The sequence below is a fragment of the Mesoplodon bidens genome (assembly GCF_964165515.1).
Source record: "Mesoplodon bidens genome assembly, chromosome: 1".
NCBI classification, from domain to species: domain Eukaryota; kingdom Metazoa; phylum Chordata; class Mammalia; order Artiodactyla; family Ziphiidae; genus Mesoplodon; species Mesoplodon bidens.
This window is the reverse complement of record NC_138176.1, coordinates 123,380,287-123,393,050: the sequence shown is the minus strand read 5'-3', so window position 1 is coordinate 123,393,050 and position 12,764 is coordinate 123,380,287. Positions and strand designations below refer to the sequence as shown.

At 39.4% G+C, this 12,764-nt stretch overlaps 1 protein-coding gene across 7 annotated transcripts in view; it reads left to right on the top strand.

Annotated features, from left to right (window-relative positions):
* The window catches only part of JMJD1C (jumonji domain containing 1C), a 328,631-nt gene that overhangs the window by 58,091 nt on the left and 257,776 nt on the right, over positions 1 to 12,764 (top strand). For 3 of the 7 annotated variants that reach the window (XM_081234566.1, XM_081234563.1, XM_081234572.1), the window contains exon 1: positions 3,759 to 4,224. The exons of 2 other annotated variants lie outside the window; for them this stretch is intronic. In XM_081234566.1, coding sequence (XP_081090692.1) covers positions 4,057 to 4,224 — 168 coding nt within the window. In that variant the 5' untranslated portion in view covers positions 3,759 to 4,056. Of the gene's footprint in view, positions 1 to 3,758; positions 4,225 to 12,764 lie in introns of those variants that run through there. 2 more of the 7 variants (XM_081234564.1, XM_081234565.1) reach the window with 1 other exon arrangement.

Below are 12,764 nucleotides of genomic sequence, written 5' to 3'. Positions count from 1 at the left end.
TAATAAGTGTTTCACAAATGGTGGCTAATATTATTACAAGATACAGATCTTCCTTGGCTTACGATGGGGTTACCTCTAGATAAACCCATCAGAAGTTGAAAATATCCTAAGTTGAAAATGCATTTAATACATCTAATCTTCAGAACATCATAGCTTAGCCTTGCCTACCTTCAGCATGCTTAGTATACTTACATTAGCCTACAGTTGGGCAAAATCATGTAACACATAGCATATTTTATAATAAAGTGCTGCATATCTCATGTAATTGATTGAATCATTTACTGAAGTGAAAAACAGAATGGTTGTAAGTGTATATCAGCTGTGTATATCAGCTGTTAATCATTGTGATTGCATGGCTTGACTAGGAGCTGCAGCTTGCTGCCATTGCCCAGCATCAAGAGGGAGTATCGTACTACCCTTGCTAGCCTGGGAAAAGATTAAAATTCAGAATTCAAAGTAAGGTTTCTACTGAATGCATATTGTTTTCACATTGTCCTAAAGTTGAAAAATTTTATGTCGATCCATCCTTAAGTTGGGGACTGTCTGTACGTGCACTAAACTTTTTTACCTATTTGTTTTATCTGTGATGTTTAAAATATATACCTATAGTGATGCAGGATACTGGTATGTGTTAGAGCAGATAATTGGCCCTTTCTATAGTTAAACCAAGTGAAAAAGTAAAAAATTAATAACTAGTTGGTTGTTTATGAAACTAAATTTGATGAACTACTAATTATTGATAATTAAGTGGGTAATGGTGGCACTTATCATTGTAATGAATACATTATCTTCCTTTATAAGTCAGGTTTTTAAATAAACCAAGTAGGTTTTATAAATAAATTTTTGTAGACTTTTAAAAAACAAAACAATCCCCCATTTTGTCTTGTATATAGATTAAGATAATTGGATGTACGAAATTTGCCTGAATTGATGTGTGTGTGTGTGTGTGGATATATTTAATGTACATATTTGGATTTGGGGATGGAAGGAGTAGAAGATCTAGTCTATATATCTAAATTTTCAGCTTCTGTAAATTTAGTTATTTTAAGTACTTCTGTGTCACTGTCTTCATCTATATAGTGAAGTACTATAACTTACAACTATAGTATTATAACTTCTTTTCTTTACAGTTACTAATTCTGGCATTTTCTGAGGATCTTTATGAAAGTAAGGGATGTAAGGGAACTAACTGAACAAACAAATATTTTAAGGTTTCAAGTCTGACTTTAAATTTATTTTTATTCCATGTTATTTACAGTTATGAGTTGCTGGCAAAAATAATGTAACTGCAGTTGACTATTGAACAACTCGGGGGTTAGGGGCGCTGATCCCCAGTGCAGTAGAAGATCTGAGTATGACTTTACAGTCGGCTCTCAGTGTCAGAGGTTCTGCATCTGTGGATTCAACCAACTGGATGGGGTAGTACTACAGTAGTACTTAAAGGGATAAAAACCTGCATGTAAATGGACCCACGGTTCAATCCCATGTTGTTCAAGGGTCAACTGTACTCCCTGAAACAAAGCAAAAAAATGCCAGCAAACAAACAAAAATCCTTTAAGGCCGTTTTATTTTACATTTTAAAAAATGCACTTCAAGTTTCTCCAAAAGCAAAACATCCACACATTAGTGATTTGTTGTTGTTGTCATTGAACCCTAGGTACTGGTTGTAGTCAAGGGATTCCTAGACTGCTATCTGGAATATAGTTCTAAGAATATAAGATGTTTGAAAATGTTATGAAGATATATGGCCTTCTGAAAAATTTTTGTTTTTGGATTTGAAATGTTTTGATTGATTTGGTTGATAAACATGCTTTTCAGAGCACTTGAAAAGACAGCATTCTACATATAAGAGGGTTCCTAGGGTCCATTTAGAGGAGCTTGCCTACAAAATTAAAATCAGCTGGCAGTTTTATGTAAGGCAACAGGACAACCTATACTCTAAAAATATAATTTAGTGAATGGTATTTATGTGATAATATGTGCATATTATATGTGCATCTCTTTTCTCAAACGACTTTATATTTTCTCACTTGCTCCCAGACTATCACTGAGATTAGGAAGAAGGCAATTTCAGTTGTAGCAATTGTGTCATGCCAGAGATCACAAAGCAAGTCATTGATAAATTGGTATCTGAATTTAGATCTTCTTTGTTTTTTTCTTGCCACATGTTAGATTATTTTCACCAGGTTATTTTACTGGCTCCTTAATCCACGTTGAGACTTTAGAAATCTTAGTCTGTAGTTCTCAAGGTGATTTGCTAAGTATTATACAGTATGTACTAAAAGAGTGGACTTGGAAATAAGATGGCACAAGTAAAATTAAATTTTTCTCTCAACTTGCAAGTATGCATTTCTAGATATGGTTTTCCTTTGTTATCTATTACAGTTCTACATTTGGTCTTTAGAGTAGCAAAATTAGACAATGATGATTAAAATCTGTCTTGCAATTTTGGTTTTTAACCTGTTAGCTGCGGCCATGTATTTTCCATTTCAAACAGCTCAGCTTGGGTGTTGTAAGAAAGCAGATAAAAGCCTTATGTCTATTTTAAATATTTAAATTTCTAGTGTAAATTCCTTTAAAAAGGTAACTTTTTTTTTGTGGAGGCTTAGAAAAATCTTTAAGGAACCGAAATTTAGAAAAAGTTTTTATTGGACTAGAAGAATTTTGGGAATTTATGTAATCACTAGTGGCCGTGAAAAAAACCCACAACTGGGATTTTGAAAACTACTTTTTAAAAAACACTATAATGTATGTCTGAAATCGAACTTCTTATCGACATCTATAGAGGTTTGATTTAGAAGAATTGAAGGGTTAGGTCAAAGAAGGAGTAATTGTTCAAAGTTGGAGATCTGTACGTGTATGGGGTACAAAGTCCTGTTATGATTGGATGGGAAGAAAACATAATTTATTTTCCTGAACTATGATTGGCTAAAATCCTTTTCTTTCCACGGTATTTTCTAACAACTGAATCCGGAGCCTTTCCCTGTTTTTATTATCTCATCAGTGAGCTTGGCGTATGTACTAGTACTAAAAGTACTCAAATTGGTGCAGAGACTGTGAATTTTAAGAATGTTAACAAAAAGCCCTCAACCGGATGTTTGGCTTTCTTACAATAAAGCAGTAGCGAGGTGTAAATCTCTCAATAGCTCAAACCCGTAATGAGTATCTCCCCAAAACAGGAAGAATGAAAGGATGACAGTGTTATCTTCATTTTCATTTAAAGTCGTGGACTGTGTTTCTGTCGTGACCGAGTTCTGTGGTCTTAGTTTTCAGTTGAAAGTGTTGCTCTGCTTTGCTGCTGGGACTACGGGACTGTTAATTCAGGCAAAATTGAGCCTAACTCAGACTGCAGGCGCCATGTGTTCTGAAAAACATCACTCTGGAGATGCGGCTTTTAACCTTGAGTTTGTTTTGTGACCCAGAGTGGAACCAGCACACTTCACTTTCACCTCACCCCCAGCTCCCCCACTTCTCAGGGAGCGACGAGTAGAGAGGTGGACGTCAAACACTACGTTTCTGAAGGACTGCACTCCCTTCTCCCGCCCCACTCTCTATTTTTTTATCCTGGCTGGTCCCGCAGACGCTGCTGCAGCGTTGGGCACTACTTTCCGTCTGCGGTGGTTCCTCCGACCCTCTCCCGCGGCTCCCTCCCCCAGCCCGCGCCGGCGGAAGGAGACGCGCGGCGCTCCCTCAATCACGCTAGTGGATGGGGAGGCGGAGTAGTACTGGCCGCGGCGCGGTGGCAGTAGCGGCCGGCGCTGCCTCGGGGCCTGAGACGGCCGTGTGGAAATTTCTGTCCGTTTCTTTCTTTTATTTGCGGAACTGCAGCCAGAGGCTGCAAGTCGGGGAGTCCAGGGGAGTGCTGAGGACTGTGAGAGACCGAGGTCGCTGTGCCCTTCTGGGCAGAGCGTCCGGTGCGCCCCCGAGCCTGCGCTCGCTCGCGGGGCCGCCGCCTTCCCTAGGTCAGCTGTCCTCGGCATGGGCGGCCGGTAGGAGCGGGGTTTCGGTGATTTCCTGGCAGCTGAGGAGGCAGCGGCCACTTCGGCAGCGACGGCTATGGCGGTGGAGATGCGGCCGGAGCTGGTGGGGAAGCGGTTCCTGTGCCTGGCGGTCGGTGAAGAGGCGCAGCCGGAGCGCGGGGAGAGCGGACGCTGCTGGCGGGGCTGGCGAGCGGGAGTTATCCGAGCGGTGTCACATAGGGACAGCCGCAATCCCGACCTGGCGGTAAGAGAGCGAACTCCCCTCAGTCTCTCGCCCGCGGCCGCAGCCCCACCCCTGGTCTCGGCAGCCGCACCTTGTGGGGTTACCTCTGGCACCTGGCTCAGCCCGGCCAACTGGCGGTCACGCCCCTCTCCTGCGCTGTGGGCGGGTTTGCCCACGTGCCCTGCCAGGATAGCCTCCTCCCCGCGAGGAGCTTCCCCAGCGGGGGCGGTGACCCCCTCGGGACTCCGCGGCGCCCGCCCGGGCCCTTTGGCCGCTATCCGGGAGGGATGCGGCCGCGGAGACCTTACGGAAAGGCGGGGTTGCCAGCCGGCTGCTGCGCGGGCGGGTGGGGGTGGGGGCGGACCCCTCGCTCGTGGCGGTAGGGGGCCAGCTTCACCTGCCACTCTGTGCGAAAGTCTTAACAGTGCAGGCGCTGGAGACTGAAAACTTATCCCGTAAGGTTGCTGAAGGGGAGGGAGAAAAGGAAAGAGACAGCTCTGGTTTTCCAGTCTGTCCTGGGATTCTTGTGTGTTTTCGAGGCAAAGGCCCTGGCAGTGGCGGGGGCCCTGATTCAACCTTTTCCTACAGTAGATGCTTGGATTTCTAACAGAAAACGATGAAAATGAAAACTTTTGGTTTGGAGGGCCATGGAAATTAATATCTCCCTCCCTCTCTCCCTTCTTTCCTTCCGTTTGTTTTTTCCATAGTGTTGTGTTTTTTTTTTTTGTTAGAAGGGAATAGTGCTTTAACGTCATCCATTCCTGGGTTTTATATGATTTTAAATGAAGCAAGAAATATTGTAAGTCAAAACGTTTAAGACTCTGCAGAACCTTAAAGTGTCTTTTTCTTTGCTTGCTTTTCCTTACTTGTGACATTGCCAGTGTTTTCTTTCACTAGTGTAGGAGTGTGCAAGATTCTGAGACGGGATATGCTGTTAGTGTTCCAATAACGTTTTCACTGGGGGACATGTTGGAGTTAAGGAGACAAGGAGAGGCAAGACACTGACTAGGCTTTGAAAGGTTGATTTATGAATACATAATCCATGAAATTTATTGGTAATACTGTGGGGTATTTAATTTTTCAATGGATATTTAAAATTTGGGAACCTTCTTTTTGTTTATATGCAGGTTTACAATTCCGAATTTACGTGTACATATGTATCTTAATACTTTTGTTGGAGTTTTTGCGTGTTTTTGTTAACCCCGGTTTCATGAACGTAGTCAGTGATATGGTTTCTTGTGGAGTGTATTAATGTCAACTTGATACTGCAAAATATGTTTGCAGAATAGAGGTAATTTTGGAGATTCTGGTTGGTTATTCTCGTTGAAGAGAAGAAAAAGAGAATCTTCCTTTAAAAAAAAAACCCAAACATTTTTTAATGGTTCTACAAATTGTGGCAATTCAATAAGTTTGTGTAAAAAGCATGTTCTGGTTTTATTTTTCCTCCTTTTACTCTGATATGTAATTGTCTTGGCTTTATGTGGAAGATAGATTATGGGTCAGGGTTTTTAAATTGTTTCAAAACAAACATAGAATGATATTTTGTGTTTTCCTAAAAATTTTGTGTTTTGTTTTAATAGATACATGAAAATTGGGAAGTATAGTGTTAAATTACGAATGTCATTGGCGACAGTCAAGTTATCGAAATTAAATATATTAAAAATTTTTATTGTATGGGAATTTAAATGATATAAGGAGGGGGGTTTACACATACCATGTTTGAAAAGGCAAGATAATAAATTGGGTATTTAAAAATGAAAAGTACACGTGGATGGAGGGAATCAACTGGAAAGAACAGGAAGGAGTTTCCTCAGATGATGCAAACGTTTTGCATCTTGATTGTTGATTACACGGGTGCATACATATGTCAAAACTCATTGAATTGTGCACTTAATATCGGTGCATTTCCTATATGCAAATTTTACCTCAAAAATGTGTTTTGAACTATAATTATGTGAACCTTCGACAGTTTTCCTTTAACAGTCTTTACTTAAAAAATTTATGTTGTTACAGTGTAATCTGAGTTTTTTCGTCTGGAACCTACAGATGTAGCGTTACTCTCAAACTTTCTTATATTTCTTTTTTCTTTTTTTTTTTTTTTTTTTTTTTCGCGGTACGCGGGCCTCTGACTGCTGGGGCCTCTCCTGTTGCGGAGCACAGGCTCCGGACGCGCAGGCTCAGCGGCCATGGCTCACAGGCCCAGCCGCTCCGCGGCATGTGGGATCTTCCCGGACCGGGGCACGAACCCGTGTCCCCTGCATCGGCAGGCGGACTCTCAACCACTGCGCCACCAGGGAAGCCCATATTTCTTTTTTTGCATTCATATTTTCTAAGTTAAACTTGGGACAGTTTAGCATCACCAAAATGCAATTCGCGTTGTAGACTTTTGTTACTGCAGAATAAATCAAGCCCAAAGGAGCTTTTTTAAAAATAATTAATTAATTAATTTATTTATTTATTTATTTTACTGTGTTGGGTCTTTGTTGCTGCTCGTGGGCTTTCTGTAGTTGTGGTGAGCGGGGGCTACTCTTTGTTGCGGTGCGTGGGCTCCTCATTGTCGTGGCTTCTCTTGTTGCGGAGCACGGGCTCTAGGAGCGCAGGCTTCAGTAGTTGTGGCACGTGGGCTCAGTAGTTGTGGCTCGCAGGCTCTAGAGCTCAGGCTCAGTAGTTGTGGCGCACGGGCTTAGTTGCTCCGCGGCATGTGGGATCTTCCCGGGCCAGAGCTCGAACCCGTGTCCCCTCCATTGGCAGGCAGATTCTTAACCACTGTGCCACCAGGGAAGCCCCCCAAAGGAGCTTGATCAATTACTTTTGTGTATTTTTTTGTTGTTGTTGTTACAAATATATGTAATTTAAAAACTGCAAATTCGGGCTTCCCTGGTGGCGCAGTGGTTGAGGGTCCGCCTGCCGATGCAGGGGACACGGGTTCGTGCCCCGGTCCGGGAGGATCCCACATGCCACGGAGCAGCTGGGCCTGTGAGCCATGGCCGCTGGGCCTGTGTGTCCGGAGCCTGTGCTCTGCAACGGGAGAGGCCACAACAGTGAGAGACCCGCGTACCACAAAAAAACCAAAACCAAAACAAAAAAACTGCAAGTTCATTAGGAATCTCAGATATGTATGTATTTATGGCACATGATTTGGAAGGATAATTATCAGAACTTGAAAGTAGTTTAGGGGTTGCTTGGTCTCAAAAGTTAGTTATTCTTATTTTTGGTCTTATGTATGAGGAATTTCCACATGCATTAATTTCCTATACTACTGTTAACTAATTATCACAACCTTGGTGATTTAAACAATACGAATTGATTATTATAATGGTCTGGAGATGACAAGTCTAACTTCTGGGTCTCCATGGGCTAAAATCAAGGTGTGATTAGAATTGTTTTCTCTACTGGAGGCTCTAGGTCTCATTTTTAGAAGCAGCCCACCTTCATTGGCTCATGGTCCTCTTCTTCCTTAAAAACCAGCAGATTGTCTCTGTTTTTCTCTAGTCACATCTCCCTCTTGACTCTCCTGCTTCCCCTTACACTTTTAAGTGCCCTTGTGATCATACTGGGCCCACACAGATAATCCAGGATAATCTCCCCATCTGTTAATTAACAACCTTAATATCATCTGAACCCTAATTCTCCTTTGGCGTGGAGTTTAACATAGTTACAGGTTTCATGTATTAGGACATGAGCATCTTTGAGGTGGCATTATTCTGCCCACCACACCATGGTAGCAAAAATATTCTTTTACAGTATGACCATGATTTGATACAAATAAATTAAGGCTAAAATTATTGTACTTTTTCCTGCTGCAAGTTTTAGTGATATCACTATGTGATCTCTTAAGTAAATGAGCTTAATTTACTTAATGAGAAGTTTTACTCATCTGTGCTTGTATAATTTCACCTCTTTTGTTGGTGACTTTTAAAAAATGGCTTGAAAAATCTTCTGGGGTATCTTGGAATTACATTAACCAAGAAAAGACTTTATCTGAACCCTTTTAATTCAGGAGGACCAAGCTGTTGATTAAATGGAAATACTTAAAATACATTGTGAGCCCTCAGCATGTTTTCTTTTTTGTAGCTCCATTGTTTAGAAAGGTTCTTGATTTGTTATACATGTTGAATGTTTATTACTGCCCTAATTTTTGAGGAACTTTCTAGAAGATTGATAGTATTATGGAAGGAAAGCTGACAGTTGAGACAAGTACTGTTGCATAATATTCAACCTTGAATAATATTTTCATGCTAATTATAGAGTAAAAATTGATTTACTCTTTGCTCATTTTACTTCCCTTGCACAACTTAACAGCCCTTTATTTATTTACTTATTTATTTATCCATCCATTCAGTCACTTACCCACCTACCTTCCCTTGAAGCTTAATGTGATTGCATCATTGTTTCAAGCTAATCCTATCCAAAGTGTGAGTATTTTTTAAAAATTTTGCAGGTTTTCATAAAACATTCCAGGTTACCGTGACACTTTGCAATGTCATTGAAAACATTTTTAATCTGGTTAGAGACCTCCCCACTGGGATTCCTCATTTTGGATTCAATCATCTATTTTTCTTTCCCACAAAAGTTTCCACTTTTCCAAACTCCTCTTTTTTTCTTTTATCTTGGACTTTAGTCTTCCAGATTAAAATCTAAGAGTGTGATGTTTGTGTTTGAGTCTGCTTCTTGAGAATAAAATTCCCAGAATTTTGCACTCGACTTTGCGCTGTGTTGCATAAGAGGTTAGGTATTTGCTGAGTGAATGAGAAGTTGAAGTACATTATACCTGATAGATCTTCATACCAAGGACCCAGTCCTGTTTCAAATGAAATAGAAACTGCTCTGGATCTCCTGAGAATGGACACATAACAGATTCACACTTGGGATCTCTGGATCTTGGGTCAGTTGTTCTTTTTCCCTGTAGAATAATATTTCCATCATTTCTATTTTTACACAAGAATCCTTTTGAGTCAATCTCCTTTATATTAATATATTGCTTGAAACAAATACAGAGTCAGGGAAGAAGTAAAGTCCATAATAAAGGAAGGAAAATATTAACTGAAGTATTAAAAAGTTCAGGAAGGGATGCTAAGAACTGAATTACATCTTGATTGCAACATAAAAGAAGAACACAGATACAACAACAAAGGCAACACACACAAATAAAAACTTCTGTTTCTTGGTGAAAGAAGCTAACTCTTTTTTAATGTCAGTAGAGAAATGTGAAGATATTTTGTGTACATTGAAAAAAAGTGGTTTACTTATAATCATGGAACATTTTTCTGTAGCGCTTATAAAACTTTACTCCTGGCTACCATTAATACTAAATTTGATAACATCTTGAAGAGTTCTTTGGGGACTCATTATTGGATAGAAAGGAGCAAATGCACACAGTTTCTGAATGCTCATACCAAGTTGCTTTATGAGTGATGTAATATAATTTTAAATCTTTTTCACAAGAACAGTGTTCTCAGCAAATGTTTTATTTGAAGTACAATGAATCAATGTGAAGTTACTTGAAAAGTAGTTGTTATCTAATAGTCTCTTGTCAAAAACTCAGATTGAAAGTTTCTTGTAGAGAAATGAAAAGTATGGCAATTATTGTTATCTATTTTTTAACTTGAAAATTACTCTCTGTCTAATAAAAAGCATTCTACAATTAAAAAAAAAGTACCAGGTTTTAGGACTTCCCTGGTGGCCCAGTGGTTGGGACTTTGCCTTGCAATGCAGGGGGTGCAGATTCAATCCCTGGTTGGGGAGCTGGGATCCTATATGCCTCATGGCCAAAGGACCAAGAACATGGAATGGAGGCAATGTTGTAACAAATTCAATAAAGACTTAAAAATGGCCCACATCAAAAAAAAAAAAAAACTTAAAAAAAATGTTATCAGGTTTTTTCAGTACCCAAAAGGAACAAAAAATCATAGTATTGTGTTTCATAGACCAAACATGTAAATTTGTTTGTATTTGGGGGAATTTTCTAATGCTCACTTAGTGAGGAGTAGCTAACCTTGTAATACAGATTTTAAGCTGTTCTAAACTGCATACTACCTGTAGATTAAAGTTACTTTGCAGATCTTATATGTCCTAAATGTAAGTATCTTAAATATGAAAACTATGTTTTTCTGCTTAGCTGTCTCTTCATTTAAGTTTCATATTGAGTTGGTAGTATTTGATTCTTTAAGTTTTGTTAGGATAATTCTTTAGGTAAATCTAAAATGTATATCGTGGTGTTGTAATATTGCTAATACTAATTTCTGGTCTAGGCACACAGTGTTGAATGAATGAACGAATGATTTTTACTTCATTGCTCAGTGTGACCTGGGTAAGTTAACCATAGGGAAAATTGGTTTAGCTGGTAGGTAGAAAAACTTTTATGTCTGATTTGAGTACATACAGGTCCCCCCCACCTTGAATTTATATTGTGATTGGTCCTAAAGACTTACGTACAGGAAAATAAGTATGCACAGTAAACTAGCTGTGGTGGCACGTAACTTGTGCATTTGTAACCACTAGCTGGTTTTAAAAGTAGATAGCCACCCAGTAAATGGTGTGAAGTGTATGTTTCTGTGTAAAATTAAATAAAGGAGGTGTTTTGTTTTTTCCCTTTTGACCTGTCATAGATATATTCTGGCATGTATTTTGATGCCATTAATTTAAAAAAAGAGAATGTGGGCTTCCCTGGTGGTGCAGTGGTTGAGAGTCCGCCTGCCGATGCAGGGGACATGGGTTCATGCCCCGGTCCGGGAAGATCCCACATGCCGTGGAGCGGCTGGGCCGGTGAGCCATGGCCTCTGAGCCTGCGTGTCTGGAGCCTGTGCTCTGCAACGGGAGAGGCCACAACAGTGAGAGGCCCGCATACCGAAAAAAAAAAAAAATAGGGAATGTTTTCATTCATTAAGGTAATTGGACTAAAGACATTTTAGTGTGAGAATTCTTCATATAGGGAAGACGTTGCATTTGAAAGTAAAAATGTCTGGATATTTCCACATAATCAAAAGTATGTAGGCTATTTTCCTGTGTTTATAGGTTTAATGTGTTACTTTTGACAATAGTAAGTTATGAGTAAAGAATGTTTTCAACTCTCAAACTCATATTTTGTTTCTCCTTTACATATTTAGTATAGTACCTAGCATTAGGTGTTTAGTAAATGTTCATTGAATGGCAAATAAATGAATGAATATCATCAATTTCTTGTATACTTTAATGCATACCAACCATCTCAATTATCAGTGACTATTTACTCTTAATTTTGAACCTCTTTTTCTGTTGTGTGGAATTGTATACCTTAGTGGTTACTTCCCCATATTCATTGTCTGTTGTGTGGTTTGACTAAAGGGTGGGCCTGGGTATTCCTAAGCCAATCAGGGAATTGAACTCCTCTGGTTACACTGATGGGTATAGGCCCTAAATAAGTCCAGTCAGCATGAAGGCAAGGGGTATTGTGTGGGTGTGAGTCTGGAATTGCCACAGCCATTTTCCTACTTTAAGGTAAACCAGTTTGAGAACAAAGTTGATGTATAGAGGCTAACAGAATTGAAAAGGCAACAGAAAAAATATGGCTGATCAAGTTGTTTTCTGAAGCCTAAATACAACTATTGGATTTTTCACTTGCAAGATTTTTCATATGGAAGAATAAATTGACTTTATATCTATTTTTCTTGGTGTTTCTTTTCTTTGGAACCAAAAGCATGTTAACTGATATACATGGTAATATTTCTTTGCCTTTTTTTTTTTTTTGAAGGCATATGAAAGATAGGCATTTTCTTGACACTCTTGTTTGTTATTTAAGGTTAAAGCAGATTTTTGCTTTATAATTTTGAATAATTTCAGTAGTGATTTTCAAGAATGGTGATATGTTCTGCTTTATTGTGTCCAGATATATCCCAGAGCTTTGAAAAATTAATGTATATGAAACATAAATACCTTATTTTCTAAATAATTAAAAATAAGAAATACCATTTGAATTTTTATGTCAGGAAGTATGCCATAAACCCCTTATTGTTAAAGAGAAATTTCAGCAAATAGATATCATTAATATTTCAGAAATTAAAAAAGAAATGGCAACCTTTTCTTTTTTAGGCTGTAAACCATAAATACTGTATTTTTCTACTCTTGTCACTGTTGGCCTGATTTTTTTTTTTTTTTTTTTTTGCGGTACGCGGGCCTCTCACTGCTGCAGCCTCTCCTGTTGCGGAGCACAGGCTCAGCAGCCATGGCCCATGGTCCCAGCCGCTCCGCGGCATGTGGGATCCTCCCAGACCAGGGCATGAACCCGTGTCCCCTAAAGCGGCAGGCGGACTCTCAACCACTGCACCACCGGGGAAGCCCTGGCCTGATTTTTAATGGTGGCAGTTTGGTAGTAACAAATACTGCTGATTTCATTTGTTTCAAATCTTGACAGTGATTACATTTCTGCCTAATGCCCCGATAAACATTTTTTTCTATGTGCATTTTTAATAAACTTGTGTTTTATTTGATATAAAATTCTTAATCTGACAAATCTGTAAGGGTTATATAATTTATCCTTTAAGATTATTGCTTACTAAATATTGAAATGTTCTAAGATGTTGAAA